This window comes from Amblyomma americanum, chromosome 8 (assembly GCF_052857255.1).
Source record: "Amblyomma americanum isolate KBUSLIRL-KWMA chromosome 8, ASM5285725v1, whole genome shotgun sequence".
In the NCBI taxonomy this organism is placed as follows: Eukaryota; Metazoa; Arthropoda; class Arachnida; order Ixodida; family Ixodidae; genus Amblyomma; species Amblyomma americanum.
This window is the reverse complement of record NC_135504.1, coordinates 16701903-16724720: the sequence shown is the minus strand read 5'-3', so window position 1 is coordinate 16724720 and position 22818 is coordinate 16701903. Positions and strand designations below refer to the sequence as shown.

Sequence of the window (22818 nt, the reverse complement as noted above, 5' to 3'; positions counted from 1 at the left end):
TCCTGTTTAGTCCAACACCGCCAATAAACAATTCCTCTATAAACAAAGAAAACTCTGGTTTGTGGGAACTGGTTGATTGTAAAACGTCTTTTCAGAATAGCGTGAAATGACCTATTCTTCTTTGGGTTTATGGTTTATTGGGGTTTAACGTCCCAAAGCTACTCAGGCTACGAGGGACGCAGCACGTAGTGAAGGGCTTCTCTGATTATAAATGTCTTGGCGTATTTATTACCGCCAACTTGTCATGGAAAACGCACACTGCACATATTACTAATAATGCTAACAGAATACTTGGATTTATTCGCCATAATTTCTTTCCTCGCTCCTGTGCCCCTAAAACTACTTCCATACAAGTCTCTTGCTCACCTGAAACTAGAGTATGCCTCTTCCGACACGGATCCCCAGACCAAAACACTCACACAAGCGCTAGAATTCATTGAAAATCGTTCTTGTTTTATACTTTCTAATTACGTTCGGCCAGTTCAACGTTAATAAAGGACACACTGGACCTTCCTGACCTTTTCTTATGCCGTCGTATTCCTCTTTTGTCTCTTTCAGAAAATATATTTCATCAATGAATACTTGAAACAATCGCTTTTTCTTATCTCTACGAACTTTTCGCCCCGCGTGGACCACCGTTTCAAGGTTGGCGCTCCAAGCTGCAGGCCTTTTATTCAAGATTAATTTGTTCCAAGACTAGCACGGACTGGAACCACCTTCCCGTCTTTGTCGTGTCCATCACTGCGCCCGACGCTTTCAAGTCTGCTGCGCATGATCATCTTAACTTGCCTACTACACATGTATTTTTGTTAGTCACCCATTCCTCTCCGTAAAGCCGAACGGCACTGAAAGTAAATAAATGAAATCAGGTGCGAGTGATGACCAGCGCATAATGAACCTCCCTAGGCGCTCACGCTATAGCGTTTCAGGAGAGCTTGAACTCCTCTAAAACTGCGCTTCGGCCCTCAAAACCACATTTCCTGGGTGAGCCTTGTTGATTTAAAGTTAATTCATTCACGTATTCGTTAATAGTGAATACAATAAAACTTGTACAAAAGGAGGTACCATAGTAAACGACTGGGGTGGGGGGAGAGCATCTTAGAGCAAAGCAAGTTAGGTAAAATCGTGAACAATAGAACCAGTGTATGACGCAACAGGTGTAAAAATAGAACCTGGAAAAAAAGCAACGGTAACAATAAAATGATTTAAGAAAAAACAAAATTGACATAGTGTGTCAACTTATGTGCATAACACCGACGAAATAAAACTTTAAACAAGAATTATTACTGTTTAAGCATATACGTAGGGTGAGCTACGCTGAGCCGCCGAGCATCAATTGCCGCTGAGCAGCAATTTCTCTCTCCTCCATGGCTGTACCACACTGACGAACGCCCCGCTATATGTATACCCCCACTGATACCTCTGCGCATGCGCACAAAATGAGAGGCGCTATCAAGCGGCTCCGGCGCAGCGTCAGACATGGCTACTGCGCAACGGAGGCGCACAGCAGGGCACGCGCCGGCGCCAGTGCGTCTGCCGCGGCTATGACGTCACTCCTCTGGAATGCGCAGACCGTCGAGGCCCGCGCGGCGGCTCCGGCGCGCCAGCTGTGCGCCGTGTGACGTCACTGCTCCTCGCGCATGCGCAGCACGGACCTCAAGGAGCCACGCGAAACTGTTCATCCTCGGCTAGTGTTTCTCACGCTACAATATACTTTAATGCGATGATGGAATGAGTGCACACTATAATTTCACATGGCAAGGTACCCAGTAGGATATGCCGGCAAACATGGTAGATTTTTATAATTAATCCTCGCTTTAGTCAACATAATATTAAACTGTTGAAACATTGTAGGACTAGTATTTATAAGCTGATCAGAAACGCTATCAATATTAGCATGATCATTAATTAGCTTGCACATAATTATGGATAATTCCTCACTGAATGATTCAGGCATGCGTTTGAAATGAACGGAATGGCATGAGCCTGGTGGCTCGGTTCTGAAGGCGCTGAAGACTTTCGATGTGTGTGAAATGTGTTTTTCCCCATCAAGACAGTCACTTTCAAAGATCATCTGTGATCAAACATACAAGAAGGAGACTGCACGTAACGCTCGTTTCCGAAGCTGACGCGCATGAATATAGCACTGACATCCGTACGATTGTTCCACACCCCCTAGTTTATACGAAATAAATGTCGTTTGTAAAGGGAGTGGGGAAGGGGGCGTAGGGACGTTGCCGACGCCGTGGTCCGTCTGCAAAACGACTCAGGTGACTAGCTGCAGGCAAGCGGGTTCGTCGGTGTCCGCTCTGAAGCTCGTCCTGAAGAACTCCACTATCCTGCGCAAGGCTCGCAGCCTCGAGAACTTCCCATACTTGTTCATAGATGCGCAGGTGTTGAAGAAGTCGTCGTAGTCCAGGTCGAACGCTGCGATGCCGAACCGTTGATTCGGCTGCTCACCCTGAATCCTGCACAGCTGTTGCGAAAGTGGAATTAATTACGAAAAGTAAGCTTAATTCAGTCCTCCTCGTCATCGTCATCATCCTCGTTATCACCAGCAACCACCAACATCACAATAATCGTGGCCATCATAAATGTGACTAGCTGGGCCGAGTTAATCTTCTTTTTGTTAATCACAGCGGAAGCTATTAAAGGAAGTTTCCTGGGTTTCGCGTCGTAAACCAGAAGCTCTACGGGATGGAAGAGAAGCATGGCTACCATGAAAAGAAGAGGGTACGATGATGGTGAAGAAATCAGCAACTGGAGGGTGATGTCCATGGTAACCACCCTTCAGGGTGGTTACCGTGGAAGAATCAGTGTGGGAGGATGGAAGAATGCGTGACCGAAAGGTGGTTACTTCGGGAACCATCCGGTAGGTTGGTTACCGTGAAAGGAAGAGGGAGAATGTCAGGAGTGTGGAGGAATGTCGCACGTTGCGTCGGAGGAAGCTGTTAGCTAAGAGGTTCAGAGGCGGTGACGCCGTGTGCCTGGAGCGGAGGACTGGACAGGAGTGCTAGTCGTAGAAGGAGTGGTTAAGGCGCTTGGTTGCTGACCCGAAAGATGCGGGTTCGATCCCGGCCGCGGCCGTCGCATTTCGGTGGAGGCGAAATAATAGAGGCCCTTGTACTGTGCGATGTCAACGCACGTTAAAGAAAACCAGGTGGTCGAAATTCCCGGAGCCCTTGACTACGGCGTCCCTCATAGCCTGAGAAGCTTTGGGGCGTTAAACCTCCATAAATCATAAACCATATCCCTCCCCAATTCTTTACGTCAAATAGCACAAAATTAAGATACCTCAACAGCTGTCACTGCATCCCGTGCTACTGCATTGCAACCGTGCTAGGTGTTCTAGTAACATGCAGCAGACTCTCCCAACTATCCAAACTTGTGCAGCTCTGTGGGGTTTCTCTACTTCTTTCATTAGGGCTTTGTTCACAGTCTCCTGGCTCAGGCATGTCGTAGTTAAAAAGATTGAGATTAGATCTCGTGACGTCACCTTTTTGCAGAAGCCCGCTTCGTTGTCGTAGGACATAACGAGGCGTGCGGTGTCGTGGTGAGCCAGCATGGCGCCCTGGTCCGCGCTGTAGGTGAAGTGCCGCTCGAAGTTTGGGTCGCGGCAGATCTGACCCAGAAAAGAGGGAAAAAAAGGGCAACTGAATCAGCATCAAAGATCAAACGATATTTGTAGAAACGGGACTGATGTACAGACAAACACAGCCTCGAACTAGCATCTGAAGAAAAAAATTAAGAGATTGAGAGTGCTGCAGTTTTTTTCAGCAAGAAAAAAAAAACGCAACAGGAGAGCTTAGGGCATGTCTACGATGAAAAGCAGATCAAATTACCACTGGGCACAAAAGTTAGCGGGACGCCAGTTCTTGGAAACAATGATTATTTCAACTCCACCTCGTTACCGAGTCGCCTGATATTGTTATCAGAGGAAGAAGCATTTAGGCCTTTAACACCTTCATACAATATTAGTCGACTGAGTAGCGAGGGGAAGCTTCAATAAACGTTTTTCTAATAACTCGCGTCCCGCAAACCTTTGTACCTAATATCCCCGACTGTAATCTTAAACTGCAAAATCATTCGAAAAAAATGGAAGCATTTTCGTCTAAAACAGAGGTCTCTAAGTACTTGTTTTTTCCTCGCACCGTGGCTGAAAGGAATGGTTTGCCAGCAAACGCGGTCAATTGTGAGAGAATGAAATTGTTTCTTCAAGATCTGAACAAAGCAGATGAGCATAATGTATCTTATTTCGCAGAAAGTGTTTCTCTATGTTTATCTTGCTTTAGGGTTCGGTTTTCCACTACAGCTGTTTTAGAGCGAGAGCCCTGCTCCTCGCGGTACAACTTCCGATTTCGACATGGATGAGACAACGACCTTCAATGCCTCACAAGGTCAAACCAAACTTAACAGAGCGGTGATATGGCCCAAGCGATGATGGTATGATCACGTTATCATATGACTATGAGCATTGAGTACCTGACATTGATCCTTTAACTTGACATTTGATTTGAGACAGTGGGCACCACATCGACAATGACCTTCAATGCCTCGCAAGGTCAAACCTAAATGCATGGTGTTATGGCCCATGCTAGGGTAGTATGACCGCGTGATCATATGACTATTGACCGTTGAGTACCTGACTTCCACCTTTGATCTTGACCCTTCACCTTGATATTTGATTTGAGACAGTGGCGACCATGCTTAACAGACCTTTCGTATAACAAGGTTCAAGCCACGTTGAACTCCAGCCATTTTTTTTACTGTTAGCTTGCTTTTTCCTTTGCAATGCATTTTATTTCTATGCTTATACATTATCTCAATGCCCCACTCCTGCTTAAGGCCTGGTCGGCGGCATATTGCGTTTTCGATTCTAACAAAGTGAGTTGTGCATTTTCAGCTAATGTCCAGTCTATGCGCCATTCTTAGCTAATAAAAGCAACAACAACAAAAAAAGAGAGATGCCACCTGAGGCTAACGCAAACGACACTCCACAGCAGTGCTAGTTCAACTTTACAAAACAATCGTATACATGAACAATGTGAATGTATAAAACATTTTATGAAAAAAAACAAGAAAATACCTCAAAATAGCCTAACAATCATGTCATCAGAGAAGCTGACGCAAGAATTATAATACAGCCAAAAGGACTTTGACTTGTTAGTCAAAACAGTGAATGAAGCGTTCACAGACAAGACACGCAATCGAGCAACTCCTGCAACTTCGAAAATATAATGTGGTATCAGCAAATCTAACTACATAACACATTAATTTCTTTTTGCACCATTAAAATGCTTTTCACCTGAGACTTTACATAATTTTTAAAAATAGGGTTTTTGAATTAGAAGAGCGCTTTTCCGCCATAGAATTGCCAGCGGTGAAATACGTCAGCATACAGCTAAGGTTTGCTAACTAGCAGACTGTTTCACTAATATTTAATAGTTAACTTTTTAAGTATTACTGTTATGCTCCTTAATTATTGAGAGGTGTGTATCCCACCTCAAGTAATATCCATATCAATTTTTAGAATTTCGAAAACGCGGTTACCCTCGGCGATGTGGCCCAACAAATTTTTCCCACATTGCGCCAGAATACATGTGCTTTCGAGAAGCATGCAGGCAAAGCAACCCCTCCAGTGCACGTAGCTCGTCGAAATATTCGAAATTTGTTGGGCCACAGCGCCGAAGATAACCGCGTTCTCGAAATTCAAAAAATTGATGTGGATATTGCTTACGGAGGGCTACACGCCATTCTGTAATTAAGGAGCCCAACAGTAATAGCTAGAAAGTTATGAATTAAGTATCAGTTAACCAGCCTGCTAGTTAGCACGTCTCGCTCTATTTTGATGAATTTCACCGCTGGCAATGCTATGGCGAAACAAGCGCTCTTCTAACTCAAAAAGCCTATTTTTAAAAATTGTGTTAAGCCTTAGGTGAAACACCCTGTATAAATGCTGCCTCCTTTGAAGCCCGGCTGAGCAGAATAATGGAGACTTACGTCCGCGTAGCTGCCGAATGACGTGCCGCTTGGGTTGTGGGCGCATCGCTCGAGGAACTGCAAAGGCCTTCCGGGCAAAGGCTCCGTATAGTGGCCTTTCATGGTAACAGAGACCGCCCAAAACACCCGCTTGTCCCGCCTGGTCAGCCTCGACAGTTTTCGAATGCTGTCGACCGCCGCAGTCTGGAAGATATCCGAAGTATATGCGTTTTTACCTGCACCTGAACTATTAATTAGAATCACGCCGTTTTCAGTTAAATTTCTAAAAGAACGTATTTGTTGACACTGACTGCTTTATGCATTATGAAACCATCTCAATTTTTTATGATGTTTGCCTACTGTTAGCGTTTCTTTTTGGTCTGCTTATTCATGCTTATCTATTTTTTATCACCGGCCGTGTACTGCTTTACATATTTTGTTTGTTTGCTAATTACAAGGTCGCCTTGACAGTTTTTGACACTGCTACCTTTTTGCGCTGCATAAAATTGAATGCATACGGGTTCTGAAATAAATCTCAAATGTGTAACTCTCAAATCTCTGGAGGTCCGTCAGCGACGGCACGACTCTACCACAGCTATGATTTTCGTGATTACCGGTGCAGGAAGCACTGTTATCAGAAATTAAGCTGAGCGTTTAAGTTACTGGTATTAGAGTCGGGCTCCAGGCAATGAACGTACTGTACCACTGCGCCTGGAACGCTATGAAGACTCCCAGCGGTCTATTAATGTAAAGTAGGGAGTGACCAATTGTGCAAATAAGGGCATTAACTCATTAACGCTGTCGTGTCATACCCTTAAGGCGGAGCTTAACTGCCCCCTCCAGTTATTTTTAACTTCGCGGGATGCTCGAACTAAATCACCTCTTTCATGCTGTAAAGCCTGAAACTCGGCTCACAGATTTCATTGAAGCTTATAACCGTCCTGGTTCTCATATAGAGTTGCATTCATCGTAATGTCACGGTGGTGTGACGTTTCTTATAAACATGACGCACCTTACCACATTCGCAATAAGTCATACTAAGGCAGATTCAGTAAAAAAAATTGCCACTACCGCAAAAATTTAAAGGCGGCCATGGCTTATGTAACAAATGTGCACCAACCGTGAAAACTGCAGGCATAGAAAATTGATGACATGCCACTACGGTAGAAATTGCGATACATAAATTCACCGAATGCACCGCTGACGCTGCGTCAAACTCTCGTTCAATGTCTATAACTTCTGCTATTGCCGATCAACAATATGTGTAACCCTTTTACCTTACGTCTATTGGTAGTAGCTCAAAGCACCACTCTACGCGTTTTTTTTTTTTTTGCCGCCATCCTGAGCGCGATTTCGACAAATTCGCCTTTTCACTGCTTCAGGGCAGCATACGTTGCTCTGCCGTAAAAGTCGAGCAGAGTGACAAGTTTCATATTACTCGATAAGCCTGCAAGCTTTAGAAAACAACTGTTAGAAAAATTACAGGGGAAGTATTATCAATCCTTAACAAAGCGGCTAAACTTCGGAATTTACAACCTGGAAATATAACCAGCATAACATATCATTCTTATATAATAGTACTACGTGAATACCTTGGTTATAAAGTCATTAATGACGTTCTGATTCTGATACTATTTGAGTTAGTCCATTTCCTAATAGAGTGATGTTACTTTGTCGTCCTATTTTGCATTGTTTGTACATTCTGCCGAAGTTTTACAATTTGACTTCAGTGGAGAACGAAGCAACTTCCTTGCATAATTACTTCTTTACATATTTTTCATAGGTTCGTTGCAAGCATTTTGTTCATTGCTCTTATTAATGGTTGTATTGATATGAACCTTTTTCACAATTCTTTTTAGTTGTGAGGTTCTACTGTTTACAAACATTTTGGTAACCGCTTTTGACAATACACTATGATTTCATTTGATATGCAGGCCCCCGCAATATGCGACTGTCCTATGACGTCATAATTTCGTGTCTTTGCAGGCGGGTAACACGTAATGACATGTGCTTGAAATGTGACGCCCACTGTATGTACCACGTGATATTATGACGCCATTTTTGTTTCAATTCGCGTTCACCGTCTAGAAAGTCAGTGCCGGAAAATCCCCAAGAGCCAGCAACTTCAACAATCGAATGACAGCGGGCGGCGGAAAGTGCACGTAAAGTATTCCGGCCTGTCATTCCTACCAGGTCGTGCCTGTAGGTGTTGTTGGCATCCTGCGGCCTGGTGACTACCGTGGGAGGGAGGACACGACATTCGGCAAACGTGTTGTCGCCGTAATAGTAGTGGCCCTGCGTGATGACCACATCCGGCTGGTAAAGGTTCCTGCGCATGCGTGAAAAGTGTTAGGCCCAACTCAGGAACAGAGAACCTGTACTAAAGCTCGATCTTTGATAGCACGGCACTTTCCAGAAACTTGAACGCCGTTCAGCGTGCGACTGTAGCCCATAAGTGCTTTCTTTTGGGGTTCAAGAGCCCTCAGACACGGGACAAAAAAAGTCTTTCAGTGCAAATTAAGCCTATTTCTTTCTTTATTAATTTATTTAAATTCTGTAAACCCTTTCGGGCTGTTACAAGGTGGGAATGAACAAAACAGGAAAAATTTCAGAGGAACAGTTTTGAAGAATACGCCATGAAAAGCCGAAGTGACCGTATTACCTAGACAACCATTGAATTGACAGGTACACAAGGGATCACAATTCTTATTTAACGCACGTTTCTAATTTCTGAACAAAATTCTCTGTTGATGCAGTGTTAACAAATAGGAGTGCCAATAGCGTGGCCCCACTGGAATGTTCAGAGAAATAGCTGGTCGCCAAGGTGGTGGCCTAGGAAGTTTGATTTAGAAATAGAATAGAAGTAGAGCAAGGAAGTTCTTCAATGACCGGCTGTGCTCTACTGGAAGTAGCTGCATTAGAGTGATTAAATTGATGTCCCGGAGCCGAACGCGCATAAGATTAATCGCTAGCTTCGAATATCGGTTATTGATGGATGCTGGCATTCGATATAACCGGAATGGAAGCATGTAACAATGCACAAACACCGCCACCATGGTGGTTCAGTGCTTATGGCGCTCGGCTGCTGACCCGAAAGACGTGGGTTCGATCCCGGCCGCGGCGGCCGAATTTCGATGGATGCGAAATCCTAGAGGCCCGTGTACTGTGCGATGTCAGTGCACGTTAAAGGACCCCAAGTGGCCGAAATTTCCGGAGACCTTCACTACGGCGTCTCTCATAGCCTGAGTCGATTTGGGACGTTAAACCTCCTTAAATAATAAATCATAAATCAACGCACTAACAATGACGTGTTGCTGCTGGGCACAAGAGAGTGGAATCAATCCGGACCGCGGGATTGACCTGTCCATATCCTTTTCATCGAAGAGTGAGGTGTCTTTGTAATCCCTGGAAATGGTGACCGCGTTGGTCCAGACGAAGTCCTTGTGTCTGACTATTCATGGGTGGACTGACAACTTCCCCATCTGCGCTAGTTGAATTTTGAGCCGCCAATATTTACTTGAAATTTCTGTCATAGCGGTCTTCGAGGGTGTAGTTCAGAAGGACCACTGCGAAGAAAATGAATGACGGGTGGCCGGCATTCCTCTGTGTCTCGGCCTGGCTGTCGATATCCTGAAAAAAAAAAATTACGGTCGACCTATTGTTTGGAGTCAACAGTGAGCATTGAAGAGGAAACCACAATTCAGTTTGTTTGCGCAGCACCACTACTACCACATCTTTCCGGCATCGAAACTGAACGAAAAAGCAATATCGTATTTTGACGAAGATGACACAATGCACAATGTGTGTTCTAAAATCTCTTTTCGGTTAAATAAGAAAGGTGAAGGTAATAGAAGTGTTACTATAATGTGGGGCATTTCAGTTATAAAAACAATAAAGTTTCACCCTAAGGAAGGGTGATGAGGTGGACCAGATACATGAGAGGGACACTAAGCGGAAACCTACCTTAGCTTGTATCAATACACGGCCACGTTCTATAAACCCAAGGACTATACTTTAATTGAAAACAGAGCATCTATAGGCTAATAAAGGTATACTGGTGTTGTCACCACTGACCGTTTTCTCCCCTTAAGAGCAGTGCGTCGAGTCAGGTTTTTTAAACGTGGATCCCGGAGGCTACGTTTCCCCGCCATTTACTTCCAATCGGTGATCGCGGAGTCCATTTCGGGTTTGATGTCTCGAGTTTAAATGGACTGCAGCGAACCTTTTTTTTACTCCATTTTATTGCACAACGAATGCTGCCGGACGAACTTCAGCGCAACCAGGAAGAGGCAGACCAGAATGTTTTACTAAGACCAATATTTGGATAAAGCTGTTCTCAGCATTCCTCTGAGGTTATTATGTGTGATGATACATACAAAGGTTATCAGAGCGACCTCAGGCGGAGGTAATAATTAAAAATAGTTTTCTTGAATGAAATTTAAATAAGCAGCCGCTCGGAGGAAGAATCACTACGCATTACTGCTATATTGATTTTGCATGCCTTGAAGTGCCGTGTCATTTGCGAGTGAGTGTAAAATAGTAGACAAAAAATAGAGACAGAAAATGACGGCCAAACAACATAGTAAAGGCCGTGGTGGATATGGAAAACAGGCGAATAATACATGGCCTAAAATCGACTCAGGCGCAAAAGGCAATGTCGTAGGTGTTGCACTGAATCAAATTATTGAATTTTGAAGGCATTAAAGATGAGCGAATGACTCCAACCACATTTCGGCAAGTTTTGAACGATGGGTTTCAAAAGGCGCAAAAATTACATCATTTGGTTTTTCCACGTTGTATTTATAATTGAAATACTTCTCTGTGCGGTGATTTAAAAACTAATCACACATTTTTTTCTGTTACCATTCGCTTATGGACATTCATGATTAGCTAAATAAGTAGAGCGCACTACAAAATGTGTCCAGGCAAATGCCAGGCGTTAGCCTGAAGGCTCGCAACTTATGCTCGTTTGTAAACCCTTGCCTGATACTGGATGAAACGCCCCTCATACGGGTATGTTCCTTTTGCTAGTCTTCCTTATATGCGCATTTTTGCTGGAAGATGACACCTTTTCGCTAGTTTACCAAGCACTCATGAAGCTCATGATTGGGTGACCAGATTTTCATTACGGCCACTTCACTGCTGATTTCTTAATTTTTTTCTTTTTATACGACACAGAGCTTCAGAACGAATCCGTTGCTGCCTGATTTTCGATGAAGAGTAAATATACCTTTGTTCTGAGCACTTTGGAAATAAATTAAGCCGCTGGCCTGGTGGTGGTAGTGGTTTTTTTAAATAATAATAGCAAAAAGGAAGGAAAAGATTTTTGCTAGCCCCGGCATCTGCCATAGATACTGAAGCACCTGAGCTGGGGCAGCGGAAATAAAGGATAGCAGGCAGAATGGAGAAATAAGCCGCTGGCGTGTGCACGAAATTGGGCGCACAATGGTAAGAGCCAGTCAGTAGAATCGCGAAGCGCGGGTATTTAATAGAGGATCTAATGACTTAAACAGTACCGTTTTTGTCTTTTCCTTGATTTCCAGTAGCGCTTTTTTTTTTTTAAAGCAGCACGTAGTCTATTATCCTTCAAATCCCGCCACCAAAAATGCGTTGTTCGTATTTTGCAGATAAAAAATGTATTTATTTCATGACAAGTTTGGTTAACTGCCATACACATTATATATGAACGTGTTCTATGTTATATGCGTCATCACTACTACTGGTGAGACTGACCCGTTGCAGAGCAAATCAGCTTTATTTTTGTTAAAGCCTGGTGACTTAGTGTCGGGTGTTTAAGTTATGCAGTATATACTTTCAGCTAAAAACCCCAATTGTGGAGCACAGGGCGATATTCTGAAGCCATCCTGTTGGTGTGAATGAATGAAGAAATGAAGAAGTGAAAATTTAAATAAATAAATCATTGAACTGAAAAAATTTCAAGACATCACTTAAGTATGCTTAAGAGCAGAAATGCCGAAGCCTTTTCTTTTCTTCGCTTTCTCCCTCCATTGTTTCATTAGTTATTTTTATTTTATTGTTTCAAATTTTTTATTTTTATTTGTTTATTTTATATACTTTATATTTTCTTTTTGTTTTTCTAATTTTTTTAATATGTATGCCTTCTCACGCATTTACATCACTTTTACGTCGAATAAGTCACAGAAAAACCTGCTTCAACACAGCATTTATTTTCATTAATTCAATTCAATTAACAACTAATCGCGATTCATCAAACAAACTTTTCATATTTCAAGATCTTCTCACGCACTACCCAACACACTCAAACTTTTGCACATTTTATCTCCACAGAACCACATTATCGGGCGGACACAATTTGCGGACACTCTTTGCTAACGCGACATTACGATATAATGCTTTCGCATCAAAATAAATACCCTGAGGCAGTCCATGGCTGCATCTACTTCCGTCCCCTTCAGGTTCGAAGTGGGCGTGTCCAGGATGCCGAAGTGGAAGATCTCGCGATCCCAGAAATAGGCCAACGGCGACCGGCTGCCAACCCTCAGGTTGTGCTTTAGGTGCCTCGTGCTTCTGCGTGACGTCACAAGCACATCCAGTCATTAGAGTGCGGAATGACTGCAGTCGCCGTGCGCATCTTGCAACCATCTTTCGTGGACTCGTGCACTCAAAGTATGGTGTCTATCCTGTTTCTAGAATAAAAACTAAGTGCCTAATGAATTAGTAGATATTGGCGACTTCATGTTAGGACAGGATCGGGCAAATGTATATAGCACAAACAAATCAATGTTTTGCTCCCGCTCTGCTGCTCATTTCCGGACACAACCGTAGCGATGGCCCAGTGGTTAAGTATCTGCGTCGCATGCTGGAGGTGCGTGGTTCGATTCCCAGTGCTGCCGGGTACCCATCGGTGATACAATGGGTACAAGCTTCCCCTGGCTTGGTGCTCTGCTTATTCAGATTGAAATGCTTGGGAAATGGGTCTTTGACCTGACCTTCAGCAAATGAAAATACCTTGTGCCATGGAGCTCTCTGGCCGCAGATTACCTTGCGCCATAAAAAATTATCATCATCATCATCATAATCAACATCATCATCATTTCTGGACCCACTATACTATTTATCACAACGACAAAGTACGCATATGAAGATCATAACTGACTTCTTTACAGCGGTGTCTGATACTGTCGTGCCTCTATAGATGCGTACAGTTAGGCCTGACAAGCACCGTGAAGAGATCTGTGTGCGTGTGTGTGTGCGGGGGAGGGGGATCATGCCGAATATGCAGCTACGGCTTTCATGCGTCAGACGCAAGGATCGAAAAATGTGCTGTGCTCTTCATCTCCTGAACCCTGACAGTTTATGCTCTTCATCGACGAAGGACGTTTTCACCACTAACATGTACCATCGGAGGCAAAAGTAAGAGACCCCCTCCCTCCAAGTTCAGACCTGTCCCACTCTGCGTAGGAACGCCACTTGACGAAGCTTTTCTGGTGACAAAACGGGCCCCCACTACGTTAGTCTCGACACCAGAACAGTTGTCAGGTGGCGCCCCCACGCAGAGTGGCATAGGCCGGAACTTCGAGAGGGGGGTCTGTTACTTTTTGCCCCCATAGGACACTACACATTCGTTATTGGCCGGAAACTGTTAGAGGCGGAAATCTCTCCATCCGTGAATGCCAAGGGTCGAAGTCGCTTACTTGAACGCGAAGGCGATGCCGAAAGCGGTCGTCCTGTACGTATTGTAAGAGTCGAGAAATATTCGCAGGTCATTGCCGAAATTATTGGGATCCAGGAGCAGGTTCCGGCGATTCTTGTAGATGGAGTCGTAGAAGATGTAGTCACAGAGTCCGTCATCGGGTAGCATGGCCCCACTGCTTAGCTTAGACCCTATGGTGCACACCATGGGCCGCTCGTTCAAGGCTGTTCGAAAGAAAGGGGGCGACAACGTATGCGAAAAGCAGTTTTAGCTGGCTGCCCCGTCGCGGTGGCTCAGTGGTTACGGCGCTCGACTACTGATCCGGAGTTCCCGGGTTCGAACCCGACCGCGGCGGCTGCGTTTTTGTGGAGGAAAAACGCTTAGGCGCCCGTGTGCTGTGCGATGTCAGTGCACGTTAAAGATCCCCAGGTGGTCGAAATCATTCCGGAGTCATCCACTACGGCACCTCTCTCTTCCTATCTTCTTTCACTCCCTCCTTTATCCCTTCGCTTACGGCGCTGTTCAGGTGTCCAAAGATATATGAGACAGATACTACGCCATTTACTTTCCCCAAAAAACCAATTATTATTAACAGGGACAGCCCATGAGTTGATCGAAATGCAGCAAGTTGAGTGTGAGCGAGACGGTTCAATGAAAATCAGACAGACAGAGTTTTGACCTAGGCGCGCTGAATGATTAATTAAAGGCTTAGAGTAAATAATAATAATAATTGGCATTGGGGGAGAGGAAATGGCGCAGTATCTTTCTCATATATCGGTGGACACCTGAACCGCGCCTTAAGAGAAGGAATCAAGGAGGGAGTGAAAGAAGAAAGGGAGAAAAAGGTGCCATAGTGGAGGGCTCCGGAATAATTTCGACCACCTGGAGATATTTAACGTGCACTGACATCGCGCAGAACACGGGCGTCTTACCGTTTTGCCTCCATAAAAACGCAGCCGCCGTGGTTGGGTTCAAACCCGGGAACTCCGGATCAGTAGCCGAACGCGCTAACCACTGAGCTTAACTACTTAGAGTAAACTTAGAGTAGCTACTTAGAGCAAACTAAGTAGTTAGACTAACTACTTAGAGTAAGTAAAACGGTGTTATCTGTATACGTTTATTAGTGCTTCTGATATTTATGCGAGAACATTTAGCGCTAGGTGCCAGGGACCAAGAACCGAGTATGATTTTCTTTCCTTAAAATTCACAAGTTTTTTTTTATCTCATCCACTGCTACCTCCTCCTCTTCCATGGCATTCTCTTCCTCTGAAATACGTTATCGCCCGACTTTCATCCTTTGCCGCGCTCTTGAATAATAATAATAATAATAATAATAATAATAATAATAATAATAATAATAATTGGTTTTTGTGGAAAGGAAATGGCGCAGCATCTGTCTCATATATCGTTGGACACCTGAACCGCGCCGTAAGGGAAGGAATACAGGACGGACTGAAAGAAGGAAAAAAGAAGTGCCGTAGTGGAGAGCTCCGGAATAATTTAGACCGCCTGGGGATCTTTAATGTGCACTGACATCGTACAGCACACGGGCGCCTTAGCGTTTCGCCTCCATCGGAACGCGGCCGCCGCTTTGCCATAATTCTGCCAGTTCGCCCTGTTCTCCGTTTTACTGTTGTACTGTCAGTTCGCCGTGCTCTTCGCTTTACTATAGTTCTGCCAATTTAAACCTATTATTATTATTATTATTATTATTATTATTATTATTATTATTATTATTATTATTATTATTATTATCATGCCAGTTTGCCGGGCTCTTCTCTTTGCAATAGTTCTGCCAGTTCGTCGTGCTCTTCGGTTTAATGTAGTTCTGACGGTTGCGTCGACAGCGACGACGACTCCCAAGCCGCGAACAGGCGCCGAAGCGCTGCGCTCTACAACGACACTGCGATGAGACGTTTAGGTCGTACTGACCTTGACGCGGCGAGCGGGTTGGGGGTGCAGTGCTGCCACCTGTCGTGGATTTCGGTGGCGTGGCTGTGGAGCTCTTTCGTGGCGTCTCCGGGACGATATAAACCGACACGCCGGGGCTGCCCACGCCCCCGAAGTCGTCTTTAGTCGACTCGGTGGGATAGGCGGAAGGTACTGCGTGTACATAAAAAGATGTTTTATGTGCGTCATGTCAGAGGGCGATATAAATGTGGAAAAGTGGCCGCACACACTTGGCAAGATAAAAAAATTGGCTGGGCTTCAACGTAGCTTGAACCCAGTTATACGAGTGAGATACGTTTAGCATGATCTCCACTGTCTCAAATAAAATGTCAAGGTTAAGGGTCAAGGTCAAAGGTCGAGGTCAGGTATACAATAGTGATAGTCATATGATCAAGTGGTCATACTACCATAGCTTGGGCCATACCACCACGCAGTTAAGTTCCATTTGAAATTGTGAGGCATTAAATGTCGTCGATGGGGTGCCTACTGTCTCTAATCAGATGTCAAGGTCGAAGATTAAGTTCAGAGAAAAGCCAGACACCCTGGTGGTCATAGTCATGATCACTTGGTCATATATATTTCTTTCTAAATGATTTTATACTCCTAATTTTTAAATACTTTAATACTATTTTTATATTTCTTTCTAAATATTTTTATACTACTTTACCTTGGGCAATGCAACCACGCAGGTAAGTGCCGTTTGACCTTGTGAAGTACTGAAGGTCACTGTGTCATCCTCATCGAAATCGGAAGTTGTACCCCGAGATGTAGAGATCTCGCTCTAAAACACGCTCTCAAGAAGCAGCTGGAAGCTAAGCGCTCGTGTCCACGCAGGACACTGGAAGTTGCTAATTTTCGCCAAAAATTAAACAGAAAAGATCCGCCGGATGAATTCACTGCTTGCCAGGATATTTGTTTTCTGCATCCATGGCAGTGTGATTAATGCCTTGTTGCATTCACTTACTGCTATTTTTAGCCACAGTTCAAAGGGTCTTGAATACACATATAACACGATAGCTTTACAAAACGATTGAAAAGCTGAAGAAACTCTGGAGAGGAAAGATGGAGAAGAAAGGGGAAGGGGACCTATATCTAAGCCATAACCGATAACCCTCGATGGAATTTGATAATAAGTTGTGCTAGAGTTTAGCTTAGCCAATCTTTCTTGTTTGTTTGTTTGCGGTTCCCTGAGGCAAAATCCCACAGCTGTCCAAACTATCAAGCTGCTTACCGTTCAGAAGCATTACCACAGTTGCCATGACTGCCATGAGAAGTAGGATGAACAAGGCTGCGATCATCACCATCTTGAACAAGCCGGGCTTGTCCCTGTGAGGAGCCAAGTGACGAAAAGCAGAATTATCTTAGATTGTCTTGAAATTTAAGACGGTGCATCATGCTTGCTTTGCCAACGTGAGACGCCTAGGTGCTCTCGTGTTATTCTGCTCCACGCCAACCTAGAGCTTTCTGTAAGTCTTAACAATACTCCTTTCGTACTTTAGTATTGATAACGCGCGCTTTCTCACTCGCTTGTACACAAGGAGGTCGAATTTTTGGTTCCCACACTAGAAATAAATTTGCATCCAGCGAAAGATCTTTGCGACGTTCACCACAAGTGGAAACGGCCTAGTCTATTTTTTCCGCTTTCTGGTGGCACTTAGTTGAAGGGAGTTATTGATAATCAGTAACAAAGCAAGTCTTAGCTGGTCGACCTTTTACTGGTTGAGCGTAATCACATGGAAGGTGGAGAGAAATGTATTACAAGCCAGTCGTGTTTCTTACAATGCTGGCATCTTAGAAGTTTTTTTTTATTATACTGGTTTTAGCCTCTCTATGCCGTCTTAAGAAGCCATTAATCGGTAATCAACCAGCATGTATTTGTTCTTTATTTTTGTAACGTGCAAGTAAACTGAAGTCGTCCTCGAAAGTTGGCTTATTGCCGAAACGTACCATAAACATTGTGCGAGTTGACGCAGGTATTGCAGTTGGCTATTTTTGCAAGCTGGAACTCCTCAGCACATGGAATAACCAGGATAACCATAGGATATCCATGAAATAACCATGGGATTATCGTATCTCTAGTTAGCTTGGAATTTTAGTTACCTTCTATGAAAAAACATTTTCAATAAGGCATTCAAATTTATATTTAACAGACTCGCTGAACTGGAACAAAAGCTGAAAACGCGACCCATACACTGTTGCAACTCGTAGTAAACAACACGCACTAGCGTGGCTTTTTGAGGTTGTTGGTGCTCGTGCTGTTCGTTTCTTCTGTGTCCTGTCTACTCTGCGCTATAGTCTCTTGCTTGAACACGCACTAGTTTCTTTAGCATAAGGGACACCCGAATGTGGAGATATCTCGATTTAAAAATTCTAAAAAAGTTAAAAAAGAAAACCTGTCTCAGGAAGCGAAACTTTTTACATGCTAGAGCCTTGCTTCGAAATCATGTGCGTATCCTCACGTTGAATTTACCGTTAGTTCTCCTGTAAGAAATATACTTTTATTTGAAAGCTTTTCCCGAACGCATTTGATTGAACACGTGCTGGAAGACAGCGCAACAAAGACCTCTACATAAAGGATCGAGGCTGTGCCTGTGTTCATAGGAAAGCTGGGTCGCGCGGCTGTCTGAGACTACATCATGTAGCAGGCACATGCGTAAGGATTGCTCGCAGTGCTTCTAACACTGCAAAACTTCATGTCATGCGATTCACTTCATGCGATTCGTGTCACCCGCACATGTTGTACCGAATTCTGCTGCCAAGGAATGAGGAACGATAAAGACAATGTTTCGATGGGGGCTCACTTACGAAGGCTGGACGCCTAATGTCGGCATCCTTACTGGGCGTTGCATTTGTATGCGAGACACAAATGAAAATATTACTTAGTGTGCCATCACTGCTCCATTACTTACATGTCATCTTTCCAGACTGAAAAAAAAAACGATAAAAGGCTTGGGAGGGAGATTAAACGCTCCAGCATGCAGTGCAAGTTAGGAAAAAAATGGGCGTTCTACAGGCCTGGAATTCAACGCGGTCACGCCATATGAGAAAACTTTTACTTTTTGCGTTTTTGAGTCCAACTATATTCAATTAGATGCAAGCATCTACCACCGAGCTGTGCTTTGATTCCACGAAAGGTACCAAACCGGCTATACCTCAATAACAAAACAACATATGATTCATGTTTTTAAATAAGGCGGCCTGAGAAGTGTAGGTTCATAAAGCAGTCGAAAATAGTTTTCATTCATGTGAATACGTTACCCGCCGCGGTGGCTGAGTGGTTAGGGCGCTCGACTACTGATCCGGAGTACCCGGGTTCAAACCCGACCGCGGCGGCTGCGTTTTTATGGAGGAAAAACGCTAAGGCGCCCGTGTGCTGTGCGATGTCAGTGCACGTTAAAGATCCCCAGGTGGTCGAAATTCTTCCGGAGCCCTTCACTACGGCACCTCTTCTTCCTTTCTTCTTTCACTCCTTCCTTTATCCCTGCCCTTACGGCGCGGTTCAGGTGTCCAACGATATATGAGACAGATACTGCGCCATTTCCTTCCCCCCCCAAAAAAACCAATTATTATTATTATTATTATTCATGTGAATACGTGATCTGTTGCAACTTGCAGCACCTGAGGCATAGGCGATGTGGCCACAAGAATTTTTAACATTGTGCTCCCAGAAAGTTAGTATAAAAGGGAGTAAATTGGGCTCCAAGTACAATTACACATTCGCCATGACTTAAAGCGTATCCGTTAGGTTCAACTGGATTCAAACAGCGTTGTCAGCAGGCATAGTTTCGTACTTGACATGTAGGACTCCGGCTGGGTCTGGCTGGCGATTAGGTCCGGGGTGAACGTTCCTGGCGTGTACGGCACCTGGCCATACGCAACCTGTCTGACCGGACCGTACGCGGCCTCCTGTGCCGGGTCATAGCCATATCCCAGGGTGTTCGGAAGAGCCACACACGACGGGTGAGGGTAGGCACCGGTGTTTGCCATTCAGGACGCAGAAGTGGCAACCTGCACAAACAGTAAAATTGGGTGATGGGGCCAAAACTTGTAAAACGACGATTACCTACGCTTTTAGTGATTCCGCCACTGCCAGCAGCAAAACAAGGACGATGCTGCTTTTTCATGATGAACACCCTACGCTTTAGTGAAAACAGATATTTATGAACTAGAAAAGGCAAAAAAAGCAAAGTACAGGTATCGCCACCACCAATTTTTTCTAGGAAGCTGCTGTGACAGGACAGTTGGCTGGTGGGCGGACCTCTGATGTTAGGCGGCATCGCAACCATTTCAAAGAGGGGATCACGGTGCACTTTGTGGTAATGACGTCACTGATTTTATTTGAGAGCGAAAAATTCCTAGGCCCAGTTTCTCAACAAGAGATGAGTTTTGTGCTGCCGAGAAAACTGCACTATGACCAGAAAGAGAAACGTTATCGATTTATAATAAAACAAAAGTTTAATGGAGATGTCCTCAGTGTCTGTACATTAACAGTCAGTAATAGCTAAGAGAAACTGAAGGGCCTGTTAGGGGAACATAGGGGGTCAGAACAGCGCGGAAGCTTTACGCAAAATAGCTAGAACAGGAAGCGGTTGATGTGACCGTGGGTGTGTCTAGCATGCCAAGAGGTACGGGATGACATAAGTGGCCTGACTGGTGTATCCTGGGGCAGGGGGAAATTTCTTGGGGGCGGGTTTTACAGCGGTTGCCGTTAGTGGAACGTGCCACGTTTTCCGCAGCCCGCCGAAGCGCGTATTACTGACGTCAGAATCACGTGACGGGAGAGCGCACCGTAACTCAGCTGATCAATACATTGGCAGAGCAGGTGGTTGTGCAGTGGCGGTACCTGCAAGATCTTCGTGTACGTTGCCAATAACGTGAGCACAAGTGAATATGCTGGGCTGCACACCAGTTAAGACGGATGGACTGCTTCAGCGGACAGAGAATCCTGACGTGTGCGCTCCAAGTCCGAGATGAAAGAAATGCACTAGGATCAGGAAGAACGCGCCCGCACGAACTAAGTGGCTGGACTCGGAGAAAGATGAGCTGCGACGGTGTAACTGGGGTACCCTGGGGGAGGAGGAAATGTCTTGGGGGCGGGTATTGCAGTGGTTGCCGTTAGTGGAACGTGCCACGTTTTCCGCAGTCCGAAGAAGCGCGTATTACTGACGTCGGAATCACGTGACGGGAGAGCGCTACAATAGCGCCCGTAAAGCGCCATAGGTTCGCATTTGGTTGTCTGGAAGGAGACAGGCTCTTAAATCTGCTGCGCATTTCAGTGGTCAACTAGGCCACTTATCAGTAACATCGCAATAAGGCCAGGTTAGGAGGGCAGCTAGCGAGTAAATTAGCAGCCTCTTTAACGGGGAGCTGGTAACAATTTTTATATATACAAATATGAGCGACTGCTACTTTGTGCGCTGCTAATAAAAACCTACGTTTCATTTGAAACAAGGTTCACTCAGAGACATGCTTTTTAGAAAGGTTTCTCGGCATGAAGGTTAGGAGCCAAGGCCACCTACATTTTCAGTACCTCTCAGGTCCTCCGCTTTCTGGTGAGAGCAACGCGGATGCCTCGTGCACCGGTAACTCACAATAGAGAGTTTTAGTTTCACGTACGTAGAGCTTTTACGGGTGACCAAGGCGCATGCGCAGAACGCAAAGGGATGCGCCAGTCTCACGTACGTACGTGAGATTCGGATTTTTACGTTGCGGTCTTTGCGTTGCTTGCGTACGTAGCGTTGACAAACATGGCGGCACCCTGCCCGCCGCTTCACGGCGATAACAGCTTCGTCGCTAATCCCTCGAGGCGATATGGTGTTCTAAACTGCTGTATTCGCCTTCGATTTGCTCATTCTTACCCTCGCATAAGGTTTCAAGCGACAAATAGCTTTTGTTTTTCAGACAGAAGGGCGATTTTTCAGCTGTTAAGCCTGACGAAGTAGCGTTGGTCGTCGTCATAGCAACGGTCTCGCTATGAATGGCTTCGCATAATGACTTGTCTTGGATTATTTTGGCTACAACCAGTGTCTGTGTTTCTTAGTAGATGGCGCTAGGCGTAACGCGCGGCGTGTTTCGCGTAAGTGTAACTATAAGGGTTTCAAACCACCTGCGTGCAGGCTACGTAGACTTCTCACGTTTGCGTACGTGAACCCTCTACGTACGTGAAACTAAAACTCTCTAATGTGGCGCTCTTCAGCGGGAACCCTTACGAGCCCTACGTTAAGTTACGCGGGCTGCGTCATCGCGCGTCGCTTCCTCTAGTCTCCGCGAAGTGGCGCCATGAGACGTCTCTTGAACAGCCTAAGCTTGAACAAGTAGAAACGCCAGCGAGTAGGGATGAGCAAGAAAATGGGAAAGGAAAGACTTGGTAGCTCTGTTTCAGCTGATGTGGCTGGCACTAAAAAATCTAAGAGGCCTTGGCTGAACACATGACTTTATCGTTACATTATCGACGAGCGTGAAATACATGGCTACGGGCTCAAGTCGATGCTTCTGTGCACTTTCACCCTTGGCCTAGAATTTAAAAAATGGATTCGTCTAACAGTCGAACAACAACTACGACACGAGAATGAGCGTACGTGTAACAGAATTAGGAATAGAAATTCTTTTTCCAATCTTATTTCACACAGCTCATGGGTGTCTTTTGTGTTCCGCTTCCATCGAATGTGACCGTCGTGGCCGGGACGCGCAGCCGAAAGCCGTTACCATCTAAGCGTCACGACGGCAATACGCCTTTAGTGCAGGAGTATGGTAATAGCTATGGGTCACCGCTGTGGCAATCACGCTTAGCTGGCTCACCGATAAATATCGACGAAGGGAATCTTCAGGGGCGCAAGTTTTCCCTCGAAGCGTCCAGGGGATCTTTTCTGCTCAGACAATTGCCTCGTTGTGGTCCTCAGCCCGCGCAAGACTAGCAGCTCGCGCTTTTTCGCCTTTCTTCTTTGTCGTAGCTTCGCACCGCTGGGTAGGAGGCCTCAGCCACTCACCAGAGCCTTAATTGCAATATAGAATGCGTTGAGCTGCTCCTCAGTGAAGTGTTTCGTCGACAGTTCTCGGACAGGAAATCTGAATTCAGTGTTTCTTTCACTCCCTCCTTTATCCCTTCCCTTACGGCGCGGTTCAGGTGTCCAACGATATATGAGACAGATACTGCGCCATTTCCGTTCCCCCAACAACCAATTATTATTATTATTATTATTATTATTATTATTCTT

At 45.0% G+C, this 22818-nt stretch overlaps 1 protein-coding gene across 1 annotated transcript; it reads right to left on the bottom strand.

Annotated features, from left to right (window-relative positions):
* Positions 1-2220: 2220 nt before the first annotated feature.
* LOC144100098 (uncharacterized) lies at positions 2221-22490 on the bottom strand. The gene is made up of 12 exons (XM_077633135.1): positions 22403-22490; positions 19396-19612; positions 18514-18529; positions 16836-16930; positions 15587-15757; positions 13656-13878; positions 12375-12528; positions 9497-9609; positions 8170-8308; positions 6001-6183; positions 3497-3622; positions 2221-2476 (listed from the first exon to the last, which is right to left on the bottom strand). The coding sequence occupies exons 2-12, from the start codon at positions 19589-19591 to the stop codon at positions 2267-2269; spliced, it is 1626 nt and encodes a 541-aa protein (XP_077489261.1). The 5' UTR covers positions 19592-19612; positions 22403-22490; the 3' UTR covers positions 2221-2266.
* Between the last annotated feature and the right edge of the window lie 328 nt (positions 22491-22818).

Bases quoted from the DNA above. Each gene is read 5' to 3' on its own strand.
- LOC144100098 (XM_077633135.1), bottom strand. From the start codon at position 19,591: ATGGCAAACACCGGTGCCTACCCTCACCCGTCGTGTGTGGCTCTTCCG. The intron at 12,529-13,655 runs GTAAGCGACTTC...GACGTCACGCAG, and splicing joins GGCATCGCCTTCGCGTTCAA to AAGCACGAGGCACCTAAAGC. The intron at 6,184-8,169 runs GTAGGAATGACA...GATATCTTCCAG, and splicing joins ACACCTACAGGCACGACCTG to ACTGCGGCGGTCGACAGCAT.